The sequence below is a fragment of the Bufo bufo genome, chromosome 5 (genome assembly GCF_905171765.1).
Source record: "Bufo bufo chromosome 5, aBufBuf1.1, whole genome shotgun sequence".
Classification (NCBI taxonomy): Eukaryota; Metazoa; Chordata; class Amphibia; order Anura; family Bufonidae; genus Bufo; species Bufo bufo.
The window spans coordinates 434,588,056-434,606,399 of record NC_053393.1 but is presented as its reverse complement, the minus strand read 5'-3'; the positions used below and the strand labels follow the sequence as shown (position 1 = coordinate 434,606,399).

General features: G+C 44.3%; 1 protein-coding gene across 1 annotated transcript in view; it reads right to left on the bottom strand.

The window, feature by feature from the left end:
- CTDP1 (CTD phosphatase subunit 1) overlaps positions 1-18,344 on the bottom strand; it is an 83,836-nt gene that overhangs the window by 32,258 nt on the left and 33,234 nt on the right. Inside the window, exons 5-10 of the mRNA XM_040433499.1 lie at positions 17,246-17,396; positions 11,983-12,073; positions 11,427-11,593; positions 9,123-10,172; positions 5,167-5,308; positions 949-1,173 (exon numbers count right to left, since the gene is read on the bottom strand). Coding sequence (XP_040289433.1) covers positions 949-1,173; positions 5,167-5,308; positions 9,123-10,172; positions 11,427-11,593; positions 11,983-12,073; positions 17,246-17,396 — 1,826 coding nt within the window. The remainder of the gene's footprint in view (positions 1-948; positions 1,174-5,166; positions 5,309-9,122; positions 10,173-11,426; positions 11,594-11,982; positions 12,074-17,245; positions 17,397-18,344) is intronic.

Sequence of the window (18,344 nt, the reverse complement as noted above, 5' to 3'; positions counted from 1 at the left end):
CAGACCCCGCTGATGTAATGATGATGACCTATCCTGAGGATAAGTCATCATTATCCATTCCTGGATAACTCAGTTATAAAATAGTGGTAAAAGAACAAAATATTTAGTGACCATGTGACCATGCTACTACAGCACAAATTCTGATTGGTGGTTACACTTTTGACGCATATAGGGAATAATGACTGCGACTCACCAAATAGCCTTCAACAGGATTAAACAAAAAACACACAAAAATGTAATTTAAAAGCTTAGTTTGTTTAATCTACCTTTCAGGGAGTCTGCCAGCAGCTTTAACTATGCTAAACTGCTGACAGGAGCAGCAGAGGTCAGGAAAACTACTCAGGAGTCGTGTGAAGGTGTTTTATTCTGCCACATTCTGCGCCTGCGAGTGCCCAGGAGGTGGAGCTTTACTGTGAATCTCTCTGCCCTTCACAGTACCTGCCCTCTGAGTGGCAGATGCACTGGTCTCCTGGTTGGATGCTACAGATGTCACTCAAAACAGAGGGGAGGGGATGTGAAGTGACCATTACTCCGTGAAGCCTTGCCTCCTGGGCACTCGCAGAAGCAGAATAAAACTTCATATTCACACTACGACTGATGAGAAAAGCTCTACAAAAAGGTAGGTTTTACCAGCAATTTTCTCATGTCTGCCCGTGAATTATTTGAATTACTATGTCAAGAAAGATTTCTTAAAAAGGACAAAAATATTATTTTCTTGTTTAGTTGATTCACTATTAACACAAACCAGATCAAACACCCAAACGCATGGCCTGCATGAAACAATTCCATATAAACAGCACACAATGAATACATCTTTTAATTAACAATGTTTATTAAATGACATGTTTTGCAAATGTGCAGAAAAGAAGAAAGCAGACCCCCCCCCCCCCCCAATAAATGGGACGCCATTATGCGTTAACTGTGGCGCTGCCTTACGGTTTCATATACCTGAAGGATGAATGCTCTCCATGGACATTTAGCGAAGAAAAAGGTGCCTGTATATATGGGGGATGACTGGAACTTTGTGAAGCTTTCCTGATGAGTTTGCCAGTTACTGGGTCATACTGCCGCACTTCTGGACCTGGTTGTGTCTTCGGATGGATTGGGGTTGGGTGAAAGAGTGGAGTTTGAAAAGCGCTAAGAATATCTGGAAAGGTGGCTGGACTAATGGCTCTGTATGGAAAAAACAAAAAGGCAGAGATTAAAAAGATATATATAAGAAACAAATCCTCTAGCAAAAGGAGTGACCTGGGCAATAGTGCCATCCACACAATTCCCTGATGCACAGGCGAACTGAAGCCTCATGCACACGATCACAAATTGCAGACCGGCATATTTGGCAGACCCATTGACTTTAATGGGTCTGTGGTCCACATTTTGAAGTCAAGTATAGGACATGTTCTATAAGGATACGGAAAGCACGCGGATCATCTGTGCGCTTTCCGCATCCGTTTGTCCATTCAATAAGAAGATACGGTTGTGTGCATGAGACCTAAAGGTGAAGATTTACTTAGATACACAAGCCCTTTCTGTCTGGTCTCCTTGTATACACATCATTTGGCCAGTTTCTTTCTTCATCACCCATTCCTTCCTACAGAGGCTCCAAGAATCGAACATCCTTGTGGTGAGGATTAGTGGTGTTTCTGGGCCTAAAGCTCTCTATTGATTTCAATGGTAAAATTAACAGTAAGTTAGGTTACCTGTATATAGCTGGGCAAATATTTTTTTACATGGGCTGAATAGTACAGCAGGCTATTATATTATTGTGTATGACAAAAATCTGGAAAGAAGGCTCATTGATACCAAGTGATGAGACTGATAGAGACCATTAAACAATTCTGCTTTCACAGGCCAAGGTCTCATGCACATGGCCGTATCAGTCTTGTCTGCATATCAGGTTTTTTTCACCCTCATCAATATTAAGAGCGATTTGCATGTGTTTTGAGGGTTTTAAAAAATACAATGCACACAGGCAAAAAAAAAATAATTGTTGTGTGCATGGGCCCCAAACGGTATACATGACACTATATACACAGTTTTACTTCTGAACCTCCTCGCACAGTTTTCCATTGGGAATCAATCAACATTATAGTTCATCAACTTTATAACTAATGTAGTGTCAAAGTGAACACTAAAAGGGGCTGCATCAGGACAGACAATGGCGGCACAACGTCGGAAAGTGCCATCAATGTCCATTCACTGGGGGTCTGGTCACTGAATCAAAACCAAGAATGGCATGCCACATTCTCCCCTCACAGCTCGGCACCGTCTTTTCTGGGCGGTGGTCTGATTGGCCATGGAATTTAAAGGGAACCTGTCCCCTCCAAAAAAACATCCCAAGCCGGCAGCAGTGCCTTAGAGTAGCCAGCAGCGTGTTTGTAAGGATCATTTTCTTCCTGCAGGCAGAGAAGCAGAAGCTGTAAAAACGTTCTTTAATCCCCTGCCCGGCGAGCTTGAATTCACGGAGGCAGCGGCCTCCTTCCTTCAAGTCATGGTAACCAAGCCCCCTTCCCCGCCCCTTCGCTGTGACTGACAACCGGTAGTTCAGCAAAGCCAGCCGAACGGATGTGCATAAGCGCTGTCAATCACAGCGAAGGGGCGGGGAAGGGGGCGTGGTTACCGTGACTTGAAGGAAGGAGGCCGCTGCCTCCGTGAATTCAAGCTCGCCGGGCAGGGGATTAAAGAACGTTTTTACAGCTTCTGCTTCTCTGCCTGCAGGAAGAAAATGATCCTTACAAACACGCTGCTGGCTACTCTAAGGTACTGCTGCCGGCTTGGGATGTTTTTTTGGAGGGGACAGGTTCCCTTTAAAGTGAATCTGTCCCCCTGATTTTGGACCATTACCTACAGTAATACACGAGTCGTAATGCACATAATTAGTCGGGATCGCAATTTTTTTTTTATTTTCCTACTGCCTCCCCCCATCCTTTTTTAGAACTACGTTGAAATCGTCAGGACTACTGAGCATGAGCACTCGAGGCCTGTCCATTATGTTAGTACAGCAGTCTGGACTGTGTATTTCAGTGCAGCTTTGAGCGATGACAGCAAGGAGGGGGGGAACAAGGTGTTAGTAGGGAAATAAAACATGGTGATCTGGACTCATGCACACAACCATATATCCAGTCTGCATTTTTGACTGATTGGATGCAGAACCATTCATTTCAAAAGGGTAGCAAAAGATGTGGACAGTACACTATATGCCAGAGGGATGGCCAACCTGTGGCTCTCCAGCAGTTGTAAAACTACAACTCCCATCATGTCCTGCTGATAGTTGTAGTCAGTCTGGGCATGCTAGGAGTTGTAGGTTTGCAACAGCTGGAGAGCCTCAGGCTGGCCATGCCTGCTATATGCCGTTTGCAAAAAAAAAAAAAGAGATAGAACATGTCCTATTCCAGTCCGCAGTACATAGTGCTGGACTTGCGGAAGGCTGAAAACATGGGAGGCACGCGGCCGGTATCAGCGTTTTGCAGACTGCTAAAAATGGATGCAGTCGTGTGCATTAAGCCTAACACACCAACTAACCTGTGAATAGTCAATTTTACTAGAAATTAAAAAAATATATACTTTGGTAGGCCAGAGCTATATACCATTATGCAGGATTTAGGGCTGAATCTCCCTTTGCTGGATAAAAAGCATGCTTTAAAGGGGTTATCCGACACTAACAAATGCTCCACCATATGCCGGGCCCCTCACACTGATTTTACTTACCTGGCTCCCCACTCCCTGCGCCGCTCCAGGTCCCCGCACCGCCGCTGCCCCGCGAGGGGTCCGCCATTTGTGAATGGCAGCTAACCCCTTCAATGATTTGAATTCTGTACAGTATTCGGAGGTAGGAAAAAAATTATTCCACCACTGCAGTTTAGAAGAATATGTCAGCTTTCCTGACATGCCGGTTTAGTAAATAATTGTATTCCCAATTAAACAAATCAGAATCATCTTTTATTACAACTATGCTTTGTGCCATTCCTCTATTAATCCCTCTAGAAATTTAAGAATAAATTAACAACTGGATGTTACCAAGAGCACAGCACATCCTGATACTGTCAACTGACTGGACAGTAGGGATCGACCGATTATCGGAAGTACCAATATTATCGGCCAATATTCAGGATTTTGTAAATTATCGTTATCGGCGTCTAACCTTGCCGATATACCGATAATGCGTATAAAGCGAATACTAGTGAGCGCTTCCATTATGGAAGCGCGCACTAGTATGCATGGCGTGCCGGGAGCGGGAAGAAGAGCAGCAAGCGCTTCCGATACTCACCCTCCCTGGTCTTCTTTGATGGGGCCCGCGCTGCACTGTTCTGACCCCGCACAGCGTCAGGACGTAGCGTGCAGCGTCAGGTCATAGTGCGCACACTATCAGGTGACAGTGCAGCGCGGGCTTGAGAACACAAGGGAGCGAGAGACGCCGGGCCCGGAGATGAAGAGGAGCCTCGGCGCAGGAGAGGTGAGGAGTTTTTTATTTTATTCATCTGAGGTCTGATAGGGGTCAATAAAAAGGTCTGATCTGAGGTCTGATAGGGGTTAATAATGGTTTGTTCTGAGGTCTGATAGAAGTTAATAAAGTCAGTGAGGATAGTGTGGAAATTGGCATTTGGCACTAGTATATTAGAAATGTAAATTAAAAATTGACTACCAACTAAGGGCTTTATTAATGTATAATTTACATTTATAATTTACTAGTGCCTGCAAATTTCCACCACCTCAGTGACTACCAACTAATATAATATATTATAAGATATAAAATATCGGTATAAATTATCGGCTATCAGCCTGAAAGTTCACATATTATCGGTATCTGTTCTATAAAATAAAAAAACCACAATATCGGTCGATCCCTACTGGACAGTGTCAGAATATACAGAGCCGTATGCCCAACTGGAAAACATTCAGTTGTCAACTGGTTCATACATTTCTAGTAGGAATAAAAGGAATAGCCCAAAACAGTTGAAAGAAAAATGATCCAGCATTGTTCTATTATGGCGAATACAAGCATTTACGACTCTCAGCAGAACAGAGCGCAGGACCTAAGGACCCAGACATGTAACACTGTGTATTCTGAGATACCTCATCCGTTATGTAGATTACAGCTATATATATATATGTGGATTTTTACATCACACACGGATCAATCATAAGAAGGGAACGGATTGCACCAACCTCTGAGATTTCAAATAATCTTCCTTTAGCGGAAACAGTTGTTCTTCTACCCTTTCCCATCTTTCCAGACAGCTCCAAAGCCAATCGGGGTTGACAACAAGAAGGCGTTTGCTGTTCTGTGCTTGCCTGACTTTCTCAGTACCTGGAAATGAAAAGCAAGATAAACTAAAGAACATCAGTCCGCAGGGTCAACCCCAGTAAACTAGTCATATTGTCTGGTAAGGTTGATCCTGCTTATTAAATTGATACCAGTCTTGTAAAAAAAATAGTTGTGAAGGAAAACCACTTTCATTCTTTATGCAAACGAGGGCTTCAGTGCACGGAGGGGCAGGGCCTAAGGCTGGCCACACCTCTCGGTGCTCTGACATCATTTGCATAAAGAATAAAAGTCAGATTTTCATAAGGAAGAGATTTGATTAATTTACCATTTTCGTGTCTGACAATTTGGTTTTTTAGAAGTCATCATATTTAATTTTTTCTTCTGGAGTGCTATTTCAGTCCTTACCATAGGACGTGGTGACACCACAGGAGCCCAGCACAGTTGGATCAGAGGCATCTCCAATCAAGACTGCAGCATCTTGGCAGTTACACACCACCAGTCTCACGTGAAGACAACTGGGGAGTGCCGACACGTTGCCATGGCAGCCCAGGGCCTAACAAAGGCCCGCAGTCCAGCCATGACTATATGTCTATTAGGGCTCATTCACACGACCGTAAGGGCTCCCTGCCCGTGCTGCGGACCTCAGATAGAGGTCCACAATGCACAGGCACCAACCGCACTTCGGAGTGTTTCCGTGGGCTTCCGATCCGTGCCTCTGCACTGCAAAAGATAGGACATGTCCTATTGTTTGCTGTACCTCGAGGACCGAGTGCACGTGGCCGGTGCCTGTATATTACGGACCCACCGTTTATGGTCCGCAACACGGGCATGGAACCCTTACGGTCATGTGAATGAGCTTTTAGACTGTGCCGCAGACACAACATAATAGCCTATGATGCATTGGTATACAAAGTACTGTACACTAATGCATTCTTAAAGTGATGTTCCCTAGTGAGAGCAAAAAAATAAATATACTTTTCCATAAAAAAAAGTGGTTTCATTTTGTAAAAATGGTAACCCCCCCCCCCCCCCCCATATTTGGTATTGCCAAGTTCACCACAATGCGTAGAATAAAGATAACATGGTATACTGCCCCATGACCAATGTACAAAAATGCACCAAATAAAAGAATTGTTTTTTCCCCCCTATCCCACTCCCCAAAAAAGAATTACCGATAAATGTTGATCAAGAAGTCTATGTACCCCAAAATGGTACCGTTCTGGTTCTTGGAATGTAGTGATATAGACCAGGCATGCTCAACCTGCGGCCCTCCAACAGTTGTAAAACTACAACTCCCACCATGCCCTTCTGTAGGCTGATAGCTGTAGGCTGTCCGGGAATGATGGGAGTTGTAATTTTGCAATAGCTGGAGGGAAGCAGGTTGAGCATGCCTGATATAGACTATTGTTTCTTCATGACACGTGCTGCTATTGTGCAATTAGTAAAAAAAAAAAAAAAAAAAAAAATATACATATTTGGTATCAACATAATCGTACTGACCCATAAAAGAAAATACAATAGCTGAATAGCTTGTTTTTTCCATTACATGTCAAAAAAATAAGTTGATAAAATTAAATCTTCTCTAAATGATATCACCACCAACTACAATTTTTCCCACAAAAAAACTTATAAAAAAATGCTAGCTTCACATCTGCGACAGAGAACAGCCTGCCGTAGTTCTCCAGATCTGGCATGGCAATATGCTGGATCAGCCAGCTGTGCCGCACATGTGAAACTAGCCTAATCGTCCTTAGGGTCCATTCACACATCCGTGTGTGTTTTGCAGATCCATGGATCCGCAAAACATGGACACCGGCAATGTGCGTTCCGCATTTTGTGGACCGCACATCGTCGGCACTATAATAGAATATGCCTAATCTTGTCCGCAATTGGACAAGAATAGGACATGTTCTATTTTTTTCAGGAATGGAAATGCGGACCCGGAAGTGCGGGTCCGCATTTCCGGGCAGCACATCGTGCGGCCCCATAGAAATAAATGGGTCCGCAATTCCGTTACGCAAAATGCGGAACAGAATTGCGGACGTGTGAATGGACCCTTAAAATTTATAATAATGTAGAATTTTTTAATATTTTTTTTGCAAAATCTCCCAGCCCTACAAGACAGGTATCCTTTTAATAAGCGGGATCAACCCTACCACACAGTATGACTAGTTTAATAGGGTTGACACAAAACATTTACAATATTAATAGCTTTAAATATCATTGATACCAATTATCTTTTTGCCCAAAAGTTATGCCATCAAACTGTAGAGCCTAAATGACTGGCTGCAGCAGTCCCATGTGGGTAGCCACCCTATGATCACTGCATGACAGCATCAGACTGGCAGGAGCACCAGAGTGGTAGTGCTGAACTGGTGGACCATTTTCCAGGTTTTAGGGCTCTTTCACACCTGCGTTCTTTTCTTCCGGCATATAGTTCCGTCGTCGGGGCTCTATGCCGGAAGAATCCTGATCAGTTTTATCCTAATGCATTCTGAATGGAGAGAAATCCGTTCAGGATGCATCAGGATGTCTTCAGTTCCGGAACGGAACGTTTGTTGGCCGGAGAAAATACCGCAGCATGCTGCGCTTTTTGCTCCGGCCAAAAATCCGGAACACTTGCCGCAAGGCCGGATCCGGAATTAATGCCCATTGGAAGGCATTGATCCGGATCCGGCCTTAAGCTTTTTCAGAGTAGTTACCATGGCTGCCGGGACGCTAAAGTCCTGACAGCCATGGTAAAGTGTAGCGGGGAGCGGGGGAGCAGCATACTTACCGTCCGTGCGGCTCCCCGGGCGCTCCAGAGTGACTTTAGGGCGCCCCAAGCGCATGGATCACGTGATCGCATGGATCACGTCATCCATGCGCATGGGGCGCTCTGACGTCATTCTGGAGCGCCCCGGGAGCCGCACGGACTGTAAGTATACCGCTCCCCCGCTCCCCGCTCCTACTATGGCAACCAGGACTTTAATAGCGTCCTGGGTGCCATAGTAACACTGAAAGCATTTGGAAGACGGTTCCGTCTTCAAATGCTTTCAGTACACTTGCGTTTTTCCGGATCCGGCGGGCACCTCCAGCAACGGAAGTGCAAGCCGGATCCCAACAACGCAAGTGTGAAAGAGGCCTTACTCATTTCATCATATCACCTGCATTTTTGCCAGACATTATGTTCAAACCAGTGGCTTCGGCTAGTTTTACACAAACGCTGGGCACCTCTGACAGGCTGTTTCGGCAGGGGAGCAGCCTGCCGGAGATGTCTGGATCCAGCACTGCCAGATGCTAGCTGACACCTGCTGTTGCCATTCGCTATAATGACGACCGGCGGAGATCCGGCCGCAACCGGACAAACATGCCGAGAATTGGCCGGATGAAATCAGCTGCGCAACAGCAGTTTTCGTCCAGCCAATTCTCTGCATATTTGACAGGTTGCGGCCGGATCTCAGTCAGTCCCTATTATAATGAATGGGGCCGCGTCCGGCCTGATCTGCAAAACACAGGTGTGAAACAGGCCTTATCTGTTTAACACAGGACAGGACAAGTTTTCCAGAACAAGAGATGCTTTTTGTAACTGCTCTCCGCCCTAGCTCCGGGATGAGGATATGGTCTATTAACCCAGAATTCCCTAATAGCGTATATGAATTGGGCTTGAGTTTAGGCTACTACCCTGAATGTTATGGAAATTCTACAACTCTCAAGCATGCAGAAGTGTACACGCATAGAGTGAAGAATTTATAAGGTGCATGCATGAATCCTCTAGTCTTAGGATCATGTGGGCATATCTGGTTACTGTTCATATACATAACTGTATTGGGGTCAACACATTGTGATGAATTTCAGGTGATACAGGTTTGCCTACCTGCTCGTGCTGCAATAAGATGAGTCACCTTGCCAGGGTCATCATCATTTAAAACCAGGTGTTTGCAGATTTTTGCACCCAAAGATCTTGCATGGTAATATTCCCGCGTCCTCTCGACAGGAAAGTTTGTGGGATGAAGGCCACTGAAGGCAATAACAGTGTTTTCCAAAACTTTACTCTTCAGCTCTGGCACAATTGTACGAATATCTGGAACTTCATCTAACTCCTTCTTGAGGTATTTCTCGTACTTTGCATAGTAATCTGTATGTACCCTGACAAGGATTTCCTCTAGGTATATTAAGTGATCATCTTCATCTAGGTCATCACTGTCGTCATCTTCTTCTTCCATGCTCTGATCTAGAGATTCTCCTACTGTTATTCCAGACTGCTCACTATTCTGGGACTCCGTTTCTACCTCCTTCTTATCAGTGCAACCATTTCCCAAGTCAATAAGAGTGTCCTGTTCTGCTCCCTGAACCTCCATCGCCTCCTCCTGCAATAATAGTTTATCTTTCGTTTCAGATAATAGTCTTTTGTCACTACTGTGATTTTCAGTCCACTGTTTGCCAGGTACAGACTCCGCAGAACATTCCTGAGACACCTGCTCTGGCTTTTTGGATTTCCTCCAACTTCTTTTACATTCACTTTCACTCCCGGAAGAAGAAGGGGATGGCGATTTCTTCACATCAGTCTCACTGTCACTATCACTAGAGAGGTCAAAATCTAGATCTTTTGCGGCACCAGTCTTTGCTTGAGATTTGGCCGCCGATGTCCCATCCTCTGGTTCTACAGATGGCTCAGCTTCTGACAGTGTCACATTTTTACCATCATCGACAGAAGAACGCCGACTTATAGCAGGGTCCTGCTCCACTACTCCATCATTAGTACTAGAATCCTTTTCTAATGGTTCAGTGCCTGATGGGCTGCCATTAACTTCCTTCGTGCTTTTCCCAAGTCCATTACTCTGCTCCTCTACAGGAAGGCTCTTTGACTGATCAGGATCCTGTGCAAGCGTCTCCGACTGTTGAGCTGTCCCCGACACTTTGCTTACTGCAAAGGGGAAAAAAAAATCATAGAAATGGAAACAGAGATGGCAATATGACCCATATATTCCAGAAAATAATGTGTACTACTATTACTGACATACTTGACATGAAAATATTACAACTAATGTATTGCGATTGTCCATATTGCCTCCTTTGCTGGCTTGACTTTCTCTACATGATGAATGCCATTTGCTGAAGTGAGACAACCCCTTTGTGCATATCCCTCTCTCTCTCCATCCATCTCTCTCTGTACCTCTCTCTCATTACCTTTCTAAATCTGTGAGATAATCACAAAGATACAATCACAGGATTCAGAGCAGAATTCCCCCAGCATGCTCTGCCTGTTTTGTGGATACTACACGCTGGTTGTGAAGATTGCATATCTGTAACTATAGACTTTACACAAGGCATTGCATAGTAATGTGATGTACAAAACAAGCAATACAATGTATTAACAAGGTTACTTAGAGCAGTGTTTCCCAACCAGTGTGCCTCCAGCTTTTGCAAAACTACAACTCCCAGCATGCCCGGACAGCGGGCATGCTGGGAGTTGTAGTTTTGCAACAGCTGGAGGAACACTGGTTGGGAAACACTGACTTAGAGGACCCATCACCACAAAATACAGTACAACCTGCAGGCAGCATGTCCTACAGCAGGGGGAGCTGAGCAGATTGATATATAGTTTTGTGGGAAAAGATTCAGTAAAACTTGTCATTTAGATCGCTACTATTTCTAACTTAAGACTTCCCCAGTGAACAGCCATCAGTATATGGGTAGCTTTTTCTGTATAAGTGAGTATACACAGATTGCTGTCAGTCACCGATAACACATCCCCCATGTACTGAGAGCTGTTCACAGAGGAAGTCTTAATTAAGTTGGAAATAGACGAGATATAAATGTCAAAATTACAAGTTTTACAAAATCTTTTACCACTATATATATCGATCTGCTCATCTCCTCCTGCTCCTCTATACCATGATGCCCGCAGACTGCTTTGCAATTTTGTGGTGACAGGTCCTCTTTAAATAACATTGTATAGATCAGGGATGGCCAACCTGTGGCTTTCCAGGTGTTGTAAAACTACAATTCCCACCATGCCCTGCTGTAGGCAGCCTGGGAGTTGTAGTTTTTCAACAGCTGGAGAGCCGCAGGTTGGCCATCCCTGATATAGATGGTAATCATTGTTCACATGAGGACATATCCTTTAATCTCTGCAAAATCCCAAAAATAACGATTGAACGCTTCTTAAATCACTAACCTCTGCTCCTCATCTGTGCTTCTCTGGAACAAGGAGGTGCATTGATATCACCCGTACCTTGAAAGTAGACATACTTTTTAACTGTAATCAAATTGGGAGCAAACTTCCAAACATCTTCTCGATCATCAATGATGCAGACCATAGAGTCCCCACATGGAAACAAATTCCTTAAAATTGGAAAACAGACGATAAACATCTTAAAGAATCACCTTAAGAACATTGTGCACAAAATAAATAACATAAAAGACAGCAGGCTTGTAGCTCACTGGTACACGTCCACACACTAAATTATTTATCTCCTATTCCAAGCACGATGGGTGACTGCACTGCAACCAGTTAAACACAAACAACTTTATATTAGTCTCTTATATAAGGATCCGCACCGTTGACACAAACTTTGTGTTCTCATATCACCATCCTGCAGCTACCATGGGAACCACGTTCCTCTATACAGCCACACAAGTCCCCTCAGACAACCTTCTGTGCAGAACGGCACCGAGGAGAGCAGGCAGGAGGCACGGTGTACGAGAATAAAAAACATGCTCAAAAGACAAACCTAAGGTTTCCAGTCTTGGAAAATGGATCTATACATTCATCCCTAGACAGGATTCGATGTGAGAAAAGCTTCTTCTCAGGATCTAAAAACCCTAGAAAAGAAAAGAAACATTTCTGTGCATTAGACACATTGTAAAATCCCATTTTCCTCGCTTTACCCCTCTCCACGTTATACCCCTCTCACACCAGTGTAACTGGGTGATCTTGTTTCTTTGGTCACATCAAGCAGCAGACACAAAACCAGTGTTTCATATGGGTCAAGGAGTTCAGACCCTTACAGTCCAAACACCGATGGTCAATCCGAAGTAGACATGTTAAAGTCTCAGAAAACCCCTTTAAAGGGAACCTGTCACCAAAAAAAATCACTTATTAAGCTGTTCAGAGTACCTTATAGTGCTGCATAGTAGTGTCCTATTGCACTTTTTCTTCGTTTTCCAGCATTTAGCCTCATTGAGAAATCAATGTTTTATTCAGCTGCTGCCCCGTGCTTCAAGTCGGGCTTGAAGTCAAGGGGGCAGCGGCCTAGTCGTCTCCAATCCTGCTCTCCCCGCCTCCCGCCGCCTTGATTGACAAGCCGGATCTCAGTGCCGGGACCGCGATCTCAGCCCGCATGCGCAGTAAAGGGTTGCTGTAGTGCGATCCCGGCTCCGGCTTGTACACTCAGCCGGCTTCAGTCTCGCTACAGCGCATGTGCCCGCCAGCCTTACATACTCGCGCCCGGCATCTTCTCTACCTGCGCATACAGAGCGGGCGCATGCGCTGTAGCGAGACTGAAGCTGGCTGAGTGTACGAGCCGGAGCCGTGATCACGCTACAGCAGCCCTTTACTGCGCATGCGGGCTGAGAGCGCGGTTCCGGCACTGAGATGCGGCGTGTCAATCAAGGCGACGGGGAGAGCAGGATTGGAGACACTAGGCCGCTGCCCCCTTGACTTCAAGCCTGACTTGAAGCAGGGGGCAGCGGCTGAATAAAACATTGATTTCTCAATGAGGCTAAATGCTGAAAAACGAAGAAAAAGTGCAATAGGAAACTACTATGCAGCACTATAAAGGTACTCTGAACAGCCTAATAAGCGATTTTTTGGTGACAGGTTCCCTTTAATGGGACAAGTGTAGGATTGAGAGAGACACAAAAAATGGAGACCCTCACGTGTAATGTGATTCTTATGTAGGACATCCTACTGTCAATTTGTCCAATCATTGTTTAAAGTAAAAAAAACGGGTACATCTCTCTAATTGTTGAAAAACAAATTCTTCAAGAAGGTTTTTGAATGACAAAAATGTGGGACTGAACACAAACTTCTCCTTTTACATAAAAGGCTGTGTAACTTTTTGAAAAATACATAAAAAGTAAAATTGCATGAAAAAAATAAAAATAAAAAAAACATATTGCTAAACTACAAAGAAGAAAAAACAAAAATAAGACTAACGTCTCAAGCTATTTCTACCTGGGGCTCACCAGCCAGACCTGACTCCTAAATAACGTTTGTAAGTCAGAGAGGAGTACAGCTACAGAAAGCACTGTGTACCTTAGACCGAATGCACATGACCATGTTCCGCGGCCGAGAGCGGTCCGTGGTAACCCGGCCGAGATTCCTGCTGACAGCAGGAGCGCACGGCGTCATTGGTTGCTATGACGCCGTGCGCTTCATGCCGCATGATCTATACGAGTGTATTACTGTAGTGCAGCGGCGGCATGAAGCGCACGGCGTCATAGCAACCAATGACACCGTGCGCTCCTGCGGTCAGCAGGAATCCCGGCCGGGTTACCACGGACCGCTCTCGGCCGTGTGCATTCGGCCTTAGGATCACTTGTGTGAGAACTCTCCTGAGCTGCACCTCACCGACAACTAGGGAGCATCTCACTAGTCTACCGTACAGTTTGAGAAGCAATTAGGTTTTTAAAATTGCTCTGAAATAAAATCTACTTTATCACTAATACATTTTACATTCCTGCAGCCCTATACTGCCCTCTTGTGTTAAAAGAAGAGCTATGCGCATACACTGGCACATACTGTCTGCCAGCTAATATTCCAATATTTTTTTACAATAAAGATTATTAAAAGAATTTTAATATTGATGACCTAGCCTCAGGATACAATTTGGATACATTTGGATACCACATCCCAGTGTCTATTTATCATTGTTCTTATTTTGTTAATCCACTGTGATATTTAACTACAAATGGTAAGTTTCTTTGTAGTTTTATTATGTTGTAATGTACGTAGTTCTGCAATCTGTTGGGATATTCCCCTTCTCTAAATTTAGCTGTCATTTCATTTAGTTTGATCTTACACTCCTCTGGTTCGGTGACGATGCCTCTTACTCTCGGATATTGGGAATAAGGGAGGGACTTTCACAGCCAGTGGATGGTTCCTGTTGCACAGCAATAAACTACTGCGATCTGTGCTTTTAGATCAGTACTTACAGATTGTAGATCAGTACGAACTTTGTTTTAATGCTGTGCGGAGACCTATCGGTGAAGAACTTCGGCCTTTGATTTAAAAACAGGAATCCGAAGTCTGCTTCAGTATCGGCTGGTACTTCAGTACCGAAGCCGACTTCGGAGTCCGGTTTTTAAAACAAGAAAAAAAAGTAGCATCACTTACGAATCTATAACAAAAAGTCTCTATGGAGGTGGGGCCCGCAGTGCTGGATACCAGTCTGTAGCACCCCCAAATCACCCAGAATAAAATCAAAAATAAAACTGCAGCACTCGCCGCTCTTCAATTCATGCTGGTTTATTCACCAAAAATTGCGACGTTTCGACCTCTCTGTCGTTCTCAAGCGAACCTTGCTTCAGAAAGACCGAGAGGTCAAAACGTCGCAATTATTGGTGAATAAACCAGCATGAATTGAAGACCGGCGAGTGCTGCAGTTTTATTCTTCCCGTTTTTAAAGTTGCAGAATCGAAGGCCGAAGTTCATCAAAATCTGGCACGACTTCAGACTTAACGAGTTCTGCCTCGCTGAAGCGCACACAGACACAGGTCTCTGTACAGCATTAGAAGGAAGTTTTGGAACGAACCGACTTTGGATTTTGGATCCAAAGCTCGATTCGCTCACCCCTAATCAGTGCTTGTGTTTCCCCTATTCTCTTTTATTAGCCACGTGTCCAAGAAATTAATCTTGCCGTGATCAGAATGTAAAGTGAGCTGAAGTTCCTGCCAGAGAGAAATCTAGAAGGGTTCCTTAGCAAACCATGACATCTAGCAGATTGCGCATGGCGGTGCAACATCTGAACCCATCACAGTCCCACAGCGCGGTTGGTAAAATGTGTCCTGGCATAAAATGTCACTTTTAGGCGTGTTGGGTAATTGTTGGCCAAAACTCATTTTTTTCTGATACCGAGATGCATATTGTTCCCTGTAGACCGTGCTGGTGAGGAGGCTTACTAATTACTGTTATTATTAAAGGGTTTGTCTCATCATAGACAGTGGGGACATATCGCTAGGATATGCCCCCCACTGTCTTATAGGGAACCGCACCTATATCGAAAACGGAGCCCCGCAAGGTGGTGGCTGGAGGACTCTCCCCATAGAAGTGAATAGGAGCGTACCACACATGCGCGGCCCCTGCTCCCATTCATTTCTATGGGGCTGATGGAAATAGCCGAGCCAGCGCCCGGCTATTTTCGCTGACCCCATAGAAAATGAATGGAGGGCGGCAGTGCATGCGCAGTGTGCCCTCCTTCACTTGTGGGTCTCCGTTCTCAATATAGGTGTGGGTCTCAATGGTGGGACCCGCACCTATAAGACAATGGGGGCATATCCTAGCGATATGCCCCCATTGTCCATGATGAGACAACTTCTTCAAGTTCAATAGTGGGCAGTAGGCTCCCTCTAGTGGCCGCTGCAGGCAGCCAGCACAATATCGTTCAAACATATCTATGCGGGGGATTTAGAGCTCTGACCTGTACGGAGACTGCTGTGCAGAATCACGCAATTTTAGATTACGTATATATGTTATTCACGGGTGGACGTTCATTTTAAAAGGCAATGAGTCATCAGAAAATGACATTATTCAAAATCACTTTTTCATGTTAAACTTTTTTAGAATTTTTGGTGAGTTTTTGTTTTTCTTTGTCACTATCTATATTATTAAAACTCTATATAACCCTGCATTTTCACACTACCTGGGGGAGATTTATCAAACTGGTGTAAAGTAGAACTGGCTCAGTTGCCCATAGCAACCAATCAGATTCCATCTTACATTTTCCAAAGGAGCTGTTAAAGAAATAAGAAGGTAGAATCCGGTTGCTATGGGCAACTAAGCCAGTTCTACTTTACACCAGTTTGATAAATATCCCCTCCTAAATTTTGGAAGCAGCTACATGGGCCATAGAAACAATGGACAGGAGCTGATTTATTCAGGGGCATTTACTAGAGTGTTTACGTCACTATTGTGGAGTAAAAAAAAAAACGCAAGTTATGGCGCACACCACTTTTCTAAAGTGGCGATAAAAAGGTAAGTTATAGCTGAGGTCTATACCAGCCCCTAGCTGGGACTCCCACCAACCATGAGAAAGGGGGGGTCCCATGGTCCCCGTATGATTAGAGTGGCAGATGGAGCTTACATGCTACCGTTCCATTCACTGCTGGAGATAGCGTAGTACAGGGCTCCTACCACTATAAAAGACATTATGAATTTAGTCACTACAAAAAAAAAAAAATCTTGTTCAAATGACACATTGATGGCACTGAAAAAGGGGCAACGTTGTAACCACCGACACAGTGCTGGGTTGGTTATGCTGCTTTCAGAGCGTATTTGCAATGCGCATATGGTCTGGATTTAATGTAACGGAATCCGCTGCTAATGTTAATGAATGCTCCATTCATTCACGTGGGCGGATAATTTCTGTCAGCATTTGAAATCCGCAGCATGTCCGAGTTTGTTTCCAAATACGCACAGTACAGTCTGTGCAGTGCATAAATAATGAAGGAAGGAAGAAATACGCATGTAAGGCCTGATGACAATACTGATGGTATATCATCAGGATCCTGAGCCAGAATACTGACGGATCTCAATACGCTCGTCTGAAAGCGCCCTAAGGCACAGTTTTGGTTCCCCATTCATTTGAAGCGTATAAATATCTCTATAGAGTTTTCCCTGACAATTACAGCTGATCAGCAAGCACAGCCTTATTGTAAGAAGCCTTGTCCAGAGGGCAAAACTCCTTGAAGGAGCTTTTATAAAAGTTGAAGTGGTTATTCTCCTTACATATAAAAAAAAAAAAGCATTCAACAGGACTCCTATCAGATACTGACCAGCAATCGTATGTGCATAAAGTCTGCTTCCAAAGGTAAAAACATGCAGCTCATAAAGTTTGGCAATTTTCTCTAAGAATTCTTTACAATGCGGGCGCAAACGAGTATGTAACATCGGCTCTCCTCTGCCTAACTGGAAGTGGAATATGCCCTGCAAAAAAAGAAATTAGAGTTAAAGAGGAACAAAATCCAGAATCCAAACACAACACTCTCCTTATGCGTCTTTGTTATCTGCTCTTTGCTCAGATATCACAATTACAGACCATGAAAATAAACTGGAAAAGCAGAGCATTGATCTCTTAGGCTGCAGCCATGTTTACTCCCCCTTCTCATGCTTGTGTACTTAAAGGGCTTCTGTCAGCAGATTTGTACCTATGAAACGGTCTGACCTGTTGCATGTGCACTTGGCAGCTGAAGGCATCTGTGTTGGTGCCATGTTAATATGTGTCCGCATTTCTGGGAAAAATGAAGTTTTAATATATGCAAATGAGCCTCTAGGAGGAACCCAACTCTCTCTGCAATGGCAATGCCCCCGTTGCTTCTAGAGGCTCATTTGCAGTTCTTTTTTTTCTCAGCAATGCATATGAACACGGGACCAACACAGATGCCTTCAGCTGCCAAGCGCACATGTAACAGGTCAGCCAGTTTCATAGGTACAAATAAGCTGACAGATGCCCTGTCACCAGTTTTATGGTGTCCTAACTAAGGCCTCTTTCACACGACAGTATGGCTTTTTCAGTGTTTTGCGGTCCGTTTTAAACGGATCAGTTGTTCCGTTTTTTGTTTCCGTTTTGTTTTTCTGTATGGCAAATACAGTATACAGTAATTTCATAGAAAAAATTGGGCTGGGCATAACATTTTCAATAGATGGTTCCGCAAAAAACGGAATGGATTTGGAAGACATACGGATGCATTTCCGTATGCATTCCTTTTTTTGCGGACCCATAGACTTTAATGGAGCCACGGAACGTGATTTGCGGCCAAATATAGGACATGTTCTATCTTTCAACGGAACGGAAAAACGGAAATACGGAAACGGAATGCATACGGAGTACATTCCGTTTTTTTTGCGGAACCATTGAAATGAATGGTTCCGTAT